This window comes from Haliotis asinina, chromosome 1 (assembly GCF_037392515.1).
Source record: "Haliotis asinina isolate JCU_RB_2024 chromosome 1, JCU_Hal_asi_v2, whole genome shotgun sequence".
Lineage (NCBI taxonomy): Eukaryota > Metazoa > Mollusca > Gastropoda > Lepetellida > Haliotidae > Haliotis > Haliotis asinina.
The window spans coordinates 22,030,487-22,048,271 of record NC_090280.1 but is presented as its reverse complement, the minus strand read 5'-3'; the positions used below and the strand labels follow the sequence as shown (position 1 = coordinate 22,048,271).

The window sequence follows — 17,785 nt, the reverse complement described above, 5'->3', positions numbered from 1 at the left end:
CAAATCATTACTGAATAGTGGGATCCAAAAACTGAATAGAATTAAGACGTTAGTATAATGAAACCTTTTCATATTGCCTGAGAAGTCCGCGTAAACTAAAAGGTGTTTACGGTCAATGTATGGCAGTATGTTTTCAAATGGTCCTGCAAAACCGCCAAGTGTTCTTTGTGACTAAACACCCCTTTGCCTTGACCGACATACTATGTAGTGCTATGTAGTGCTTTGTGAGTGATGTTTTGGCTATCCCTCTCTTCTGTAACCAAAACTGCCACTGGAGACCATTTAGATTTCAATCGTGTTTACTATATACCCGGCTTCATGCTTTGACAGCTTCTTCTGACCGAGTTAATCGGGGTTTTGTCTGTTTATTGCTTTGCTACAGCAATACTCTAGTTATGAGACAGCCGTATGTAAATCAGCCAGTTTACGCCAGAGAAACCAGGGCTTGGTATATACGGAGCGCCATATTAATGGACGACGTCGTGCAGTAACAGGGAATACGTAAACCAGGTGGCGATTGTGGCCATCCGGTCCGCTTTTTGTTTATTCTTGTTTGTTGTTTAACGCCACACTCAGTAATATGATGTAAATATTCGAATTTTGACTAGGCATTTTAGTGATCAAAAGCAAGAGCACCGCTCTACGTAATTGGAATACTATGACGTGCCAACCAAATCAGCGAGCATTTCCACCTAATACAGTTTCAAATGGTCCAAATATCAAACATGCAGCCTCGTTTGGAGCAGTTTTAACGACAGAGTGTGACCCCTGGAAGTTATAGGAGACGTAGTGTCTATGTGAATGTGTTACACAAACAACACAACATCACGGCCAGGTTTCGTAACATTCTCGGCAACATTTCCTATTATAACATGGCTCCATTTCATATTTATATTGCCTGGTAAAAGATAATGCATCTGGTTGGGAATGTTATGAAGTTGACTGGACAACAAATTGTATCTCGCCATTATAGATAAAATCAAATCAAGTACATGTATTTGACTGAAACAGGCCGAAGCACGGTGGCATTAAGGAACAAGTTGCGGATTGTTTGTCTTGGCACAGTGTCTGACCGTTAGGGTATATAATGAACCATATTCTAGTATCGTCATTAGGTGCGAATCTAACGTCATTAACTGTGATAACATCACGACATATTTTCTTGTCTAGTATCGTGCTATCAGGTACGAAACTAATGCCATTAGCTGTGATAATATCATGACATTATGATTAAATACCAAATTATTTATACCGTTCAAGGTCACGTCAAGTCAGCAATGTAGGTCATAGATTACATGATAGTATATTTGAATAACGTCTCAGTCTGTCAGACATAGAACCAGTTAGGTGAACAGTCACTGTGAATCTCATTACATTGTGTGGCAGGTCATAGTGTAGCATTAACAATAAGGCGAGCGATGAACGTGCAGGTGTGAGTTTTTGGTACCCTTTTGCCTCAATGTGAACCAGTCCATGCTACGGACCTGTCAATCATCTAGCGTCACGGAATTCTGGGAAACAGGTGAGGATGATGTGTGTCTCTTATTGCTCCAGTGGGCTGGACCTTATGGTCAGCAGCACGACTGAAGCCTAATATGTGGGTGAGTGAGTGAGTGAGAATGGTTTTACGCTGTTTTTAGGGCTATTCAAACAACATCACTACAGGGGGAAACCAGAAATGTGTTCACACACTGTCAACATAACTGAACCCTGGTCTCCGGCGTGATGAGCCACTGGACTATCCCACAGCCTCCTACTATAAGAACAATGAGTCTATGTAGACAGCTATGTAGACACTTGACACTCGGTTTATGCAATTAGGATACGATGACGCGTATCATCCAAGTCAGCTATCAATGCTAAAGTAATCAGTGCTAATTTGGAATTACTACAAACGAGCAGCGGTTTATGACACAGCCATGGGAGGTACCTCCATCGCCAGGCTGACAATCATAGAACATTGTTCCCGCAATATGTAGCTTCGCATACTATATCTATGTGGGGAACAGAACCCGTCATCGAGACACGACGAACGCTTTAACGACTAGGCTACCAAACCGATCCATCACGAATAATAACTTAACTAATACTTCAAGCGGCACCAAACACAACCCGCTCGCACAATTTGTACACTGACAGGAGACACAAATCTTGCTTGCAGGCTTAACTACCTTTGTTTGAATTCTCTAACGTCGTAATGTTCGTTAAATAACACTCAACTGTCAAGAAAATAATTGCACTGAAGACAGTCATTCCATGTCCTCAAATACACCACTGTCGGTTCGAGTTTCATTTCAATATAGAGTTACAAGCTTGCGTCACGCACGGGGCAAACAGAGCCGGATGCCAGTGATATAACCTCTGACTCTGAGTTACCACTGACACTGCAGCCCTCGTGTATACTGTACATACCCTGCGTCGCTTGAGGGCCTCTCCACAAAATGATCGTAGTCAGCATTGTTGAAGCCCTGCTAAAGTATTGGGACTGTAAGCTAAGTTAAGTGCTACAGCTACAATCCTCTTAGATCCTCTTAGATCATCGTAGCCTACGCCATATAAGCCTTTGTTAAAGTACTATAGTCGTCTATAGATCATCGTAGCCTACGCCGTGTAAGCCTATGTAAACGTATAAGAGCTACGATCCTCCTGATCACCGTAGCCTAAGTCATTTAAGCCTATATTAAAGTATTGGAGCTAGAAAATAGCGAAAGGTGACTAGAATATGATGATCGTTTGTTAAACAACGTTTTTTATTCGGGTGTCCCAAATTATGAGACACATCAACAGAGTTGGTCTGCCGATTTCATGTGGCTGTGCAAAATTTGTTTTTGTTGCAATTTTGCAATTATTAGATTTTGTGTTAGAGAGCAATTGGAATCAAACGGACTGTAGTAGCCTACGTAATTTAAGTCTGTGTTTAAGTATTAGAGCTACAGTTCTCGTAGGTCACCTAAGCCTATCTTAGCTACTATCATCTAAAAAAGTCGCAACACTGCGATTATCGTAAGTTATTGTTGCAGTACGGGAGCTAAGATCACCGTGCCTTGGCAAATGTCGGATGTCCGTGTCACCACAGGTCTACCTTAAATCATTGATACTACTCCGCGCGTGCCCCATACAAATGTTAATCTCGTCATACAGTGAGGCATCGAAGTGCATGTCTTGGTTATTCTGTATTACAGAGGGAAGGTATTTTCAGCTAATACTAAGCAAATATTCTTTATGCACGCCTATAGTCAGGGTTACGTTTACGTACAAGGGTACAGCGGAGAGTGTGTATATGTGATATACTGACGGAACAGGTTCCATCTATGCAGGAGAAGCCATGCAGAAAAGATGACACGGAGGCTGACTGGTGTGATGTTTGCAAGTTAATTACCAGGTGGCGGATAGTTAAATATCAGGTATCGGAACACAAACAAACGAATTGCCCTCCGACGTAAGTCTGTTCTGAACGCGCTGTTAAGTTTAGTTGTGACTTGCTGGGCTTTGTGATAGCCTTGTGGTTAAGGCGTTCGCAAGTTACGCTGAAGACCCGGGTTCACGCTCTGATATTGATGGAATAGTGCTAAAAGCGGCGTAAAACTAAATTCACTCACAGTGACTTGCATGTATGGAACACTACGGGTGAGTAGATTACTGAAATATGTGCATGTTATTTAACGTATATCATAAGAGGTCTTCAACAATTGGTTGAACTGTACCCACGTGAGGATGAAACAGCAGTTTCGCCTTGTGCTTTCACAATTTGGCCACTCAGCCATAACTGTTCATTGCAAGAGATCATTTCAAAATAATGGATGGATGGTTAGATATACCCTTGAGTAACTGAGAAACAAGCTTCAGTTGTTAGTACGCCTTGAAGCAGTATGTTTTACACCAGTTATACCTATAAAGACGAGCAGATAAGAATGTGTAGTATGTACTATCTCATCTCATTTGTTTGTCCCGAATTATCTCTGTGTGGAATTATCTCCATGATGGCAAGAGGTAGAGTTAGAGAAAGAATGAACTATGAAAAGGAAGGAAAGAGATAGGGCGGAAAAGAGAGACACGAGAAAGAAGGAGACGCGGAAAAAAGAGGGTGGCATCGCACCCCCCCCTCCCGAAATGATTGCAAAAAAAGTTGATAACCTGAAGCATACTGCATGCTTGAGTGACCTCGTGTTGATACAGTTGACGTGTCATGTTTCTTCTTCAACGTAAACCCTAGTCACCTCTTCCAAACTATGGTTGAACGTCATGTTTGGAAACCCGTTATTCCATACCATGATGTTTCTGTGAAATCACTGGGTGTCTGGATTAACCAATTCCGCTGTTGTTCGTTTGTCTGCTGTTTAATCAACTCAGCAATATCCAGCATATGTCTGGGCCAGAAGGTCCATTAACCCGTTTTTGATGCAAATAATAGGTTACAAGAGAGTGTTTTCTGTAATTTGTATGATTATTGATCAAGTGATTTAGATTTATCAGAATTGTTTCTCACTGCAAACCAAGACTAGGGTGAGTTGATCTTATGTTTGTGACCTATAACTATAGATTTGACTCAGTTGCATTGTATCAGAAACCTCTATTGTGGATCATTGTATTTTACTCTTTGGTCAATACATAATATTGAATATTTTAGATTGTCTGTGTTATATTTTCCTGGTTCATAGGGCCTTTGGCATACCTTTTGTCACAGCAAATGACTGTTTCTCAAAACAGAAAACATATTATATTGAATGATTAAGGGATGACTATGATTTTATCCTTAACCACGTATAATAGTTTGTTTGTTTGACGCGGCAATATGCCAGCTGTAGGGCGACCGTATTTAATCAGAGTAATCTTCACCAGGCAATCCAATGATCAACAGCATGAGCATCGATCTACGCAATTGTGTCAACCAAATAAGAGAGCCTGACCAGCCGATCCCGTTACTCGCCCCTTTTGACAAGCTAGAGTTTATGAAGATCAGTTCTAGCCCAGAGGGAATAACTGAAAAAGGTGGTATAATCTCTGCCATAGTTGCCACATAAGACCATGCTTTCAGAACCCTTAAATACATAGTTAACGTATATAGTTAACGTATTGGTCCAAACGTGTGACATTGCGTGGTCCTGCGTCAATGAGACTGTGACACGGACTTTGTATGTGAATATTTAAAATGAAAATGTATTGCAATAAAAAAATATTCTGTATTTGAAAAATGTTTAGTTGAATAATCACAATCGAGGGGGTGAGTGAGTGCGTTTTCTAGTGTCGCGCAAATCAGGTTTGTCGTCAAATCTATGTCAGCCTTAGTGCCTCTTGGTCAAAGTCTCGTAAATGTTTTTTTCGTTGAAATTGGTGCTCTTAGAAAATATGAAGTACAGTATGGTTCAAAATTATTGAGAATAGCTAAAGCATTTCATATTATTAAACTAGAACAAATCAGATAAAATTGAATGTATTGTGAAAGTGAACTGACCTTTTCATGTTGTGTAGGTAACAATTTAATATTTTATCAAGTCTCCTTGAGCTTCACGGCACAGTCTAAGACGGGTAGGCATACTTCCTATCAGAGAGGTTAGTGTCTCGTGAGTTATGCTGTCCCAGTATCGGACCACTTCTCTCTTCATGTCTTCAATTTTTGTCAACCCCTTTTGATTCACACATTCCTTCATCATCCCCCAAATGTTCTCAATGGGATTTAAGTCAGGACTATATGCAGGAAATGGTAATGCAGTCACATTTTTCTCCTGAAACCACTGCTTGGCATGTTTTGCGGTGTGTTTAAGATCATTATCTTGCTGCAAAATCCAGTCATTTCCACAAAACACATGTGCACTTGGAAGGAGAAAATTATTTAATATGTTAGTGTAGCGTTGACATGTCAGATTTCCCTCAAACACACACAGCGGGGTCGTTCCTAATAAGGATATCCCTCCCCATACATGAAACTTTGGGCTGTATTTAGGTTGTCGATACAACGGTGCTGACGCAGACTTTGTCCATATTTTCACATTATTGGGATATACCCATATTGAGCTTTCATCAGTAAAAATCACATTTTCCCAGTCAAAGTTTTCATGTGCCAAACACCACTCAACACGCCTGTCTTTATGTTCTTGTTTCATGAGAGGAGAAGGAATTCCAGTCTTTTTCTCCCATCCAAGATCAATCAAATTTCTTCTAACTGTAGATTTTGATACAACTGTTGATCCCCTTTCTATCATTTCATACCTGATGTTGGAGATGCTTGCCCTTTGCTTTTTAGACGCTAAAATTCCCAGCCGGACGCGATCTGAGAAGTCCAATTTTCTGGGTCTCCCTGCTCCTTTCTGGTGCCCAAAATACTTTCCCTCTTTAAAATTCTTCCTAATCCTATACACAGTAGAAAGAGGAGTTCCTGTTCTCTCTGTCAATGTATTTTCATCATCAATTCCTTGATTACACAACTCAAAAATCAACCTTCTTTTATCTTCAGCAGACATTGTTGACAGTGCTGAGGAAAATGACGTCTGCTACAAATTCAGGGGAGGTAACTCTAATTGTACTATACTCAGTAGGCCAAGATGGGTTACCTCCCTTATACCATTACTTAGTTTTAAGTATCAGTGAATCAGTTGAGGTGTTAGGATAGCTCAAAGTAAGAAGAAAAATTCTCAATAATTATGAACCAGACTATATATATAAAACAGATTAGTTTCAAACTGATAGGCTCAGCTTAGGTTACAGGTCAAGTGCTAGTGGGGAATATTTTTCGTCTCATGTGCACACTTGAACAGGTCAAGGTCACACTGATCTGTCAACGCATTCTGAGTGATGCGCCATATGTTCCGTAAGGACACAATACTGATTTCGTGGAGTCATATCATCCAGAATTATTTTCCAAAAGCTGCCTTGAAAGAGCATTACAAAACCTGTCTTTTTTTTCTATATATTCGAAGGCTTGTTCGTGGTGAAGCGCCAAGGTCACACTGGGCCATTGATATCTTTCTTTGCTGCAGACAATACACCTACATGTACTATAGTCAGTAAACCTGTTTCAGTGAAACTTCTAGTCCGCTCGATTAATTTTCCTTGAATAATTTTACATTAAGAAAACAGAATTAATATTACAGCGTCGGTCCGTAGCCCATCATAAATAAGACACGATCCATTAATATTTTTCTTAACTGTGTCTTGTTGTGTGAACCGATGGGACAATTCTTAAATCAGTATATCCACGTTATCTTATCTTCTGTCTGCATAACCGCAGGAGTGTCGGGTTGACACCATCGCCTAGGTCGCCGCAGATTCAACGGGCAAAGTTGCGTCCCTTGGCCTTATGATCTCAGGTTCAAATCCAGATTCAGGTTTACCCATAGGTTTGTCAGCACCAGCTCATGGTTCGTAAATGTCTGAGACCTGCATCTTTCCCCCACTTTGCTCCCAAATTAAGATGGCACGTCGTGAAATAAATCGAGCAGTTTTAAAAGAGGCGTTAAACCTAACACACTCACAAGCCCTTTGTGGAAATGAAGATGCCTGACAATAAAACGGACATGGTACAATGTATCTTTTCCATTCTGGAACCTACACCCTCAGTTATGTAGCCTAAAGGTAATGACGTCTAATGTGAGAACAGGATCTGTCATTTTGTGAAATGTATCCCTTCCTGTCCCTACCAGCCCCGTCACCTTCTTTGTTACCGGCCCTGTCCATTTGTGGAAGTCACGCAACACCTGATCCCTCCACATAACCTCCAATCCCGGAAATTCTCACTTAACAATAGCTGGCTCAGCAAGTCAGCTGATCTCTCACATTTTGAGCTTTCAGGGAAACATGCCGTTTGACTGGGGTCAAGGTGAGAAGCGACGGATGACGTCATCCCGTGACACTCAAGCGTGAAGGTCATAGTTTATGGTTTGTTTTTCTGGGTTTTTCTCTCTGATCAACCAGAGGTTAAAATATCATTGAAGGATTTGTGGTATACGGGTTGTTATCTTACACTTACTTTTTAGGGTTACAGGGACCGGGATGTAGATTCTGAACAAATTGTTATCTTATAGTTGAACTGTGAAGGACAGGTGTACATTTCAGCTAACCGACTAATGACGGTTCAAGCACATTTTAAGGCATTGCCGTCATCTTCACATAGTGTCGCGAAGCAGGTAACTGCTTCATAAATTTATGGGGAAGTGAGGTAGCCCAGTGGTTAAAGCTTTCGCTCATCACGCCGAAGACCCGAGTTCGATTCCTAACATGGATACAATGTAAGTTGTTCACTGGTCGCGGGGAGCCCATGGACCCCGAGGAACCACTGAACAACGCATTTATCTTACCGAACACATGAATTTTAATTTGAACTGTTGGAAGCACATCTGTTGAATGTGAGGCGAATCGCCATTTTGCAGACGGCACAAGGTACACAGATTTAGAGTTATCTCCCTTCAATCGATTTTCGATGGCAAAACATCGGTAATTTCCGTGCGTGATGCGTGATTCAATGTTATTCGAGATAAAAAAGGACTACCATGAAGCACAGGAAGAGTTCGGAATTCCCAGCGGTGTACATTGAAAATAACACATCGCCTGTAAGCGGGGTACGTTGAAAATAATAGGATAGCGCTTAGCCAATCACAAAGCGGCATTCATGTGTAAGGTAAGATCATGTGTGACACCCATTGTCTGGTGTCACCCGTCGTGATATTGCTGGAATGTTGCTAAAAGCGGCGTAAAACTAAACTCACTCACTCATTTACTCAGACATGAAACAAAATATCGCGAGATGTTACGAGGTTTACCCTAATATCATCAGATCAAACTGTGTGTGAGGTATCTATACATTCATTATTCGATTCGTTACAATAACGAATATGTTGTACAATTTATGGAAATCAACAGGTCGTTACGAGTTTTTCGATTACATCGAAGGGGCGAAGATACTGAACAGACTGTTATCTCAGCGGTGAGCTGTGAAGGACAGGTGTTCATTTCAACCGACCGACTAGTGTATGTCACAACCGGTACACACAATTAAATTAAATGTATCCTGCCACACACAGCAATATCCCAGCTATATGACGGCGGTCTGCAAATAATCGAGTCAAGGCAGACAATCAACTGATCATAGCATCTATCTACGACGACACGTGCCAATCAAGCCAGCGAAACTGACCTCCCGATCCCGTTAGTTGCCTCTTACAGCAAGCATGGGTTCCTGAAGACCAATGTCGACCCACAACTTCACGGGTATCTTTAATAAGTAAGGGTGGGTTGTGGCCTTGTAAAAGCGTTTGTTCATCACACCTAAACCAGATTCGATTGCTGACATCCGTGCAAGGTCTTCTATTGTCCCGTAAGCATAAAGCCATATTCACTTACGGTTTCGAAGAATGAAAGCTGCGATTATCTCAGCACTAAGGTTAGGAGAAAATTTCGGGGGACCGATCAGGGACAGGTACATCTTTATGAGAGGGCTGGTGGTGCACACTCATGAGGAATGAGTGAGTGAGTGAGTTTAGTTTTACGTCGCACTTAGCAATATTCCAGTTATATGGCGACGGTCTGTAAATAATCGAGTCTGGACCAGACAATCCAGTGATCAACAACAGGAGTATCGATCTGCGCAACTGGGAACCGATGACATGTGTCAACCAAGTCAGTGAGTCTGACCACCCGATCCCGTTAGTCGCCTCTTACGACAAGCATAGTCGTCTTTTATGGCAAGCATGGGTTGCTGAAGGCCTATTCTAACCCGGGACCTTCACGGGTCAAACTCATGAGGAAGTGGGGTTAGGGTGCATACACTTTTGAGAAAGGCGTGCATTCTTGAGTGCACCTTCTTGAGGATGTGGTGTGCACACTTCATTTTTACGAGGGTTTCAATGGTCATTTAATAGACTTTCATGACAAAAGCGCACTCCTACACTGCATTCTGGATCCCACTATGCTATCCCAAACCGGATCCGACGCTACGTAGGGGCAATTAGTTGGAATACAGAGAAAACGGACCCCAGCAAAAACGAACCCCTCAAAAAGCGTGAAAACGGCCAACGCGCAGGAGAGAACGACACCCGAATCCAGAGACGTTTATAGTACAAATCAACCTTTACACCACAGGCAAAGTAAAGGAGATATATCCACACTGACTCCATTGTAAGGCCATCATGCAGACAGCGCGACTGCCTGAGATAAGGTCTTCATTGATCTGTAAGTAGACTCCCAGATTATATCTCAATAAAATATATTACTCTGGCCTATGACCTTTTGCAGCACTAAGTCTACAGTGTTTGAGTCCATGTGTAGTTTGGGAACAAAGACCACAAGCTGATACTCGTGTAACCACAAGACTTTTATTAGAGTGAGTGAATGAGAATGAGTTTTACGCCGCTTTCAGCAATATCAAGGGGTTAGGAAATCAAGTAAATCATTGTTTCAATCACTATGTAAACAATACTATGAAGAAAACCATGCGTCTTAACTACTTAAAGTATCTGAGGGAAATTTCTACATCTCCCAAAACAAGTGAGTGAGTATGGTTTTATGCCGCCTTTACCAGTGTTCCAGTAATATCACGGCGAGGAACACAAGAAATGGGCTTCACGCATCCATGTGGGGAATCGAACACGGGTCTTCGGTGTTACGTGCCAAGGCTTTAAGTACTGGGCTACTCCGCCCTTCCCACAATGCTGATGACTTGACCTTTACCAAGGTCTTGTTAATGGAGAATAACTTGTGAGGTCCGATTTCTGAACAAATAAAACTCTGTCACATTTGCCTTCGTGACAAACACACATTATGCACAGTGTACGTGTTTGTCAACTAGATATGCGCTGTCAGGGCGGTAAACATAATACATAGACTGAACCAAACAGAGGACTAAAAACCGCACATTTTATCATTTCGGTCATCATGGAATGGGATTAAGAACGTCAGGTATCATTGCTGTAATCTTAGTAACTGGTGTCTAGAGAGAATTAATGGGTCGTGGTTCTGGCAATGTGTTCGCAAAAACTATTTAAAAAATCCCGATGCAACGTGTGCTTGCCTTCTTTTAAACTATACTAATCCAATGCATTGTTTTGAGACTGAGGCATTTGAGCTTGGTTCATTTAGTATTTGAGGGAGTTTAGTTTTACGCCGCTTTTAGCAACATTCTAGCGATACCAGGGCTGGAGACACCAGAAATGGGCTTCACACATTGTTCTCATATGGGGAATCGAACCCGGGATTTCCGCGTGACGAACGAACGTTTTAACCAACAGGCTAGCCCACCGTCCTGTAGCATTGTCTGCTAATCATGTCACGGTCAGTGGAGCTTTGGTTATAAATCTGTCAGTCATTGCTAACATGTGTGATAAATGCTGGTCAGACTACTAATGAAATTACGCTACCTTTAAATGTCATTTAAATGTCATTTCAAAGTTCAAGATATATTGTCAAACACAACCCGATCCGACCCAACCCTGTAATAACGCCATATTCATTTCGTGTAAGTTAAAGTGAAACCTACCTCTATAACATATTTAATGCGTTTATTATGTCAACCCACTATAACATCACTTTGGTGTGTGTACTTGGGTACGTATGTGCGTACGTATGAGCATGTGCAAGTTTACGAGAGAGTAAAATCTGGAATTAATGTCCGTTCAGCTGTGGCTAGTCCACTGAGAAATAATGACGCAACGAAATATACAAATACTCTACACAGTTTACTGAGCGAGTGGGTATTGGTTTACACCACACACAACAATACTCCAGCTATATGGTGGCGACCTGGAAATAATCGAGTCTGGACTAGACTTTCCAGTGATCAACAAAATGAACATCGATCTACGCAATTGGGGTACGATGATGTGTCAGCGAGCTTGACCATCCGATCCCGTTCATCGCCGCTTACGACACAATATGTCGACTTTGCCGTTACCTTATCCAACAACGCAGAGCAAAAGGCAGGGTAAAACAAGTACAATTTTTAAAGTAAATTGGCACAAAGCGGCCAGGAATCGAACCATCCTTCCGCAGACACATTACACACTACACCACGAGGACGGTTTAATCGCCGTCACAGTTGGCGACTTTGTTAAAACCCCAGGCCAAGCAGGTGTATGTCCTTAATCGATGTTGAGTGTAAATACTTTTTATCATCTGAACTTCTGCTGTATCATAAACGAACATCTAGATGTATACCTGCACTTGAAAGTGGATGATACACAAAATCATCAATGACCCTACTCCCATCCTAGGTGAGTGGGTTTAGTTATTCCAGCAGTATCGAGGCGGGGGACACCAGAAATGGGCTTCATACAATGTACAGATATGGGGAATAGAACCCGGGCACTCAACGTTACGACAGCACGCCTTAACCACTAGGCTACCCACTGTCTCCCATGCTAAGAATGTAGACCTTATACTGGCTCTTAGAGAATCAATGCTATGTTTTAAAGGTGTATGATAAATATAACAGAATGTTAGAAGGCCGTTCTGTTATCCTATCCACACTCTCGTAGATTATACATCTAATTTATTATGTCCACTTACAGCGCACCCATTCTCAAGTATATCAGCCTATGTCTATGTTAAAGGTACAAAGTTCAGTCGTTCCAATAACGTTTTGTGTACGAAGAAGAAGCTCTTTGGTAAGGCATTACTGGCAATGGGCTTCACACACTGTACCCATGAGGGGAATCGACCCCGGGTCTCAGGCCTGATGAGTGAACGCTTTAACCACTAGGCTACCCGGTTCAGGCAAACTGAGCGACAAAACCTTTTGTACATCCATCAAAAGTATCTGCTAAACGCACACTCGATAGTACGAGTGTGACTATATACTAGGTATATATTTGTTTCAGAAGTATTTAAAGTGTTTGGTGGTTTTGGGGGTGTTTTTTGAACAACCGAAGTTGGACCACACAATCCAGTGACTGTTACCATGCGATACGAATCGCACGATACAGAGCGTATGTTTATGAACCACTATGAAATAGTGATGACACCAGGTGTTAGCGAAAAGTTGAAAGGAACACGTCACAGATGCTTCAAGTCAAAGATTTACCGAGGCTTCAATGGTGTGACCGTGATGAAACAACTTCAGAACAAAAGAGGTATAACCCTCTTTAAAATATACAATCAGCTCTTGATTTTTCTGCCGAATGTTTGAACACTGGATAAGGTTTATGTGAAATACATATAGCAAACAGTTTGAGTCGGAAATAGAATTCTTCTATTGCATATATTTTATGATAACATTGTTTGAGAAGGAATGTGTGTAGACATATCCAAGGCGCGGTCTGACATGAATAACGATTCTCTTTAGTGACTAGGCATTTAATATCTTGACCCGCATGCCATATGTTCAACTCTTGTTGAACTTCCTTCATGACGTAATGGGAAATCGTTATCCAACAGGGCCGTTGCATAAAGCGAACTTAAAACTGTCTCCTTGAGTTGTAGTGACAGTGTGGGAGCTGGGCTCTTCCTAGACTAACGCTTTAGTCTCTGAATATTCTAGAGTCATATAACAAGTCCTTGTAATTGAAAAGAGAGCCCAAGTCAGTTGAAAGATTCAGAACTCTGAGTCTGTAATGGTCTCTGCAGAATCCGAGGAAATCTAGACTTGCTTCATTTCCGGCTTGAGCAGTGCAGAAAGGTCTGAATGGATGGGGAAATAATGCCGTTCAGGGACTGTGAGACAGACAAGGATCGTCCTTGCGCTAAGTGAGTGACTGAGTTGAGTTTTACGCCGCACTCAGCAATATATATATATTGATGATGTAGTTACCGACCTGCCGCATTTACATTGGTAGAAATAAAATTTACAGAAAGGGATTGATGAAAGGGGAGATAATTCGGTATAGTATCTGTATGACAGCCAACGCGGTCCTGACATGATCGTCAACGCATGATGAAAGTGAGGCAGGAAAATAATACGATAATTATCGTCTGGACTGCTTTTTCAATACATTTTCGAAGCCCAGAGATTAAAGCGTTCGCTCGTCACGCTGAAAACCCGGGTTCAGGTCCCCACGGGTACAAAGTGTGAAGCCCATTACTGGTGTCCTCCGCGTGATATTGCTGGAATATTGCTGAAAACGGCGTAAAACCCAACTCACTCACTCAATACATTTTCAGCAACAGAGGAAATGCCATCATTCAGTCATTTTCACCCTTGCAGTAACGGCTGAATATTTTTTTTTGCAGCGTCTACAGCACTCCAGCAGGACAACATAACCGGGTTTCAGACATTGTACATGTGGGGAATCGAACACGGGCCGTGGCGGGACGAGAGAACGCGATTAACCCTACGCTACCAGACAGCCCACTACTACCCTACTACCGACACAAGTCCAAAAACATAAAGCAGATGATAATTTCGGAATCTGACGGAATCTGAACCCACGTTCAACACATATGAAAAATAACACAAGCTCCGCCCACCACACACACACACACACACACACACACACACACACACACACACACACATATCGCACGATTAAATGAACCCCGATCTTAACCATGTGGAGCATATCTGGGACATGATTGGTCATCCTGTGCAACAATGGGATCTTCCTGTACTTAACCTGGTCCATTTGGAAGGTGCTTTACACGAGGAATGGCGTAGACTGGCCCTTCAAGGGATCAGGAGGCTGATAATGGGTGTGAGGAGGAGAGTGGTGGCTGTCATACAGTGGCACTGAGGTTTATTGATACTGGAATTGAATCGTGCAAGACGCAAACTGACATTTTGAATGATCATATTCACCAATAAATTCAACATTAAACATTCCAAGGCCATACTTGTACAGACATGGTTTTGTATAAAAATACGCATAATGTCAGCGTGGATCCCGAGTCAGAAAATCTCTTTTCATGGTCAACACGAGAGACTTCATGTACATGGTGAAAACCTATCACTGCAAAACTACTAAATACTAATTTAGCTACTTGCGTATATGTAGGATAAACCGTGTCTACTTGTGCGTTAGGTCGAAACCAGCGACAATCTTAGTTATCTTAGTTTTGGTAGTTTTGTTTCTATGAACACCTGGTAGTTTTACAAATAAACGATCCAATATGATCGGGTTAGGTGGGACAGTATATCCCCGATATGAACACAGCCCACAGACAGATGTTGTAGGGATATAGATCTGTGGCCACATCTTCACATGTGTATATGGGAGAGATTGAAGGGCAACATATGGCAAACTCACAAAAGATACCATATGATTATAATCCCGGCACAACCATCTCAATAACGTATTGTTAATCCCAGTCTGTCTTAATGTATGTGACGAGTCATTTAATTCTCAGTCGTGTTCACTCAGCCTAAATGACAAAGAATCGTTAAAAATACATTTGATTATAGGTTACTATACTGAAGTTTTGAACTAGTGAAATGAAAGTGGGTCGCTTTCAAGAGAGGCTGTTGCATAAAATGTGGTGTATTAGATATAAGAGAGGAGCAAACGAGGGGCCTAAGTGGGAGGTGCAGATCCCGAAGCTGAGGAGATCTAGACTTGCTACATTTAGAGCTTTAGCATTGCAGAAAGGGGGGTGGGGGTTGGGGGGTGGGGACAATAATGGGACAGTGTAACATTAACAATTCATAGACATGACTGATATTTGTCGTGTCCAGAAATATAAATATCATTTGATGAGGTGATAAATTAGATCAATCTGGAAAATTACAGATTATTTATTTGATGACATCACTGTTGACTCACTTGGGTAGAATTTCGGCAACGGCTGTTCCTCATGTTCATCCGACACGGGTTCGTTCGCAGGTTGGGAACTGTTTCCGCTATTTGTCTTTGACACAGAGCTGCGTCCACGTGTTGCATGAGCCGAATCATCATAATCCACAGTGATGGCAAACAACGCTATAAACACCACTTGCAGAACCAAGAGAACACACGGAAATTTCACTCTCCCTACACATACGGACCCCATGGTTTCAAAGAGTTTACAGATCTGTTTTTGCTAAATGTCGTCTGCTTCAGTTCCCGATGACGTCACACTAGTGAGCCCCGCCTACGTGTCATAAACGAAGCAAACAACTATATTGAAGATTTAGTTACAGCTGTTTGCTAAGGTACACGGCGGGGCTGATTGAGAGAGAACATGCTTCGTCGGGGTTGAAAACAATTGTCTCTCACTGGAGAAAAGTGACCGTAAAGAGGTTGTCTTTGAACTTGGTAACTCTGGGCGCAGTTTTGTTGAAACACGGGAAGTAACAGCCGCGTGAGTACAAGCAGCTGTTCGTCAACAGTGAAGCCTGTGGTAACAGTTCTGACCACCTGTAGAGGAGAGTCGGTGACAAATTAGACGACCTAAACCCACCTGTGATATATCGCTTGAAGGGTATGATACACAATGTGGTATACAGTAAATGTTTAGACGCATCCTACTGTTGCCTACTTTGGGACTGACAGTCGATCCTAAAACATCACTGCTTAAGAATAATGATCGCATGTTTCAATTAGGGCACGAATAAATAAATAAATAAATGAATAAATGAATAAATGAATGAATGAATGAATAAACAAACAAACAAACAAACATACAAACAAACAAATCGCGGCTGGGGACACCAGAAATGGGCTTCACATATTGCTGATTTGGTTGACACATGCCATCCAATACCAATTTCATAGGTCGATGCTCATGCTGTTGATCACTGGAATGTATCGGTCAGACACAATTATGTACAGAGCGCTGTTACATAGCGCACATATTGCTGAGTATGGCGTTATACACAGGAAACAACCACCCCTCAATCATTAAGTTTATTTGCTTATTTATTTAAACCGTCATTTTTTCTAGTATTGTTGATTAGAAAGTGATGATAATGATGTCATACAAAATGTCATATTGTGTTGGACCCCGCGGTCATTATGAGTGAGCGAGTGAGAATATAACATCACAACGATTGTATCATCGAAAAAAATCGTACTTATTTAGCTTCAGGGTGTGTTGGTGAGTGAAAATATTGCATCATGATACGAGTGTGGGTGAAAATGTTACACCTTGCGCTGGCTTCCAGGATCGTGAATGTCTGAGTACTAATGTCTCATTGCGTTCTCTTACCAAATGGTTCGGTCATCACGCCGAATACCGAATATATGGGCGCCATATAAGCGGACTATTACTATTACTATTACTATTACTATTACTATTACTATTACTAGTATAGCTACGTAGAGTGTCTGTTTTGAGCAACCAGAATTTAGCAAGTCACACTTTTAAATGTGAGTGCCTGTGTTATACAACGAACGTGGTCCCATGATGCATTGATGACTGTTGGTAAATCTAACCACCGACATTGGTATGGTATTGCTACTCTATTAATACTGATCTATAATTAACCATTAATCTCCTATGTTATTAAGTAACTGCAATTTGTCTATTTGAAACGGGACATTTATGGGTGTTAAGAATTGCGACTAGTAGCCTTTCGGACCTGAGTGACCGCTACAACATGTACTTCAGCCCTAAACAGTGGACTTCTAAATAGGGCGAGTCAAAACAACTGCTGTCGCCATATTTACAAATTCTTCTGTCTGTATGTTGTTTACCACCGCGCTCCATTTGTATGACATCGATATCAGTCTGTAGATAGGTCCTTCGTTTAAAGAAAAGGACGGAAAGTAGATGCCACAATTTGCTGTGCAGCGTTAAGGCCGTTTGATTGGCCAAGAAATTGTGTGTTAGGTCCCTAATACGCACTAAGCTTTTGTTTAGCTTTTCTACGCTTTAAAGCATCATACCCACTACCACAACTTTCCTCCCGCAACAAGCTGAAATTCCTTCCAAACCGGTGTGAACTTGATCA

At 41.7% G+C, this 17,785-nt stretch overlaps 2 protein-coding genes across 2 annotated transcripts in view; one reads left to right on the top strand and one right to left on the bottom strand.

Moving 5' to 3' along the window:
- LOC137288742 (ammonium transporter Rh type A-like) overlaps positions 1-15,953 on the bottom strand; it is a 28,422-nt gene extending 12,469 nt beyond the window's left edge. The window contains exon 1 of the mRNA XM_067820808.1: positions 15,678-15,953. Coding sequence (XP_067676909.1) covers positions 15,678-15,903 — 226 coding nt within the window. The 5' untranslated portion in view covers positions 15,904-15,953. The remainder of the gene's footprint in view (positions 1-15,677) is intronic.
- Positions 1-17,785, top strand: part of LOC137288864 (small ribosomal subunit protein eS25-like) — a 222,276-nt gene that overhangs the window by 97,670 nt on the left and 106,821 nt on the right. The gene's annotated exons all lie outside the window — the stretch shown is intronic.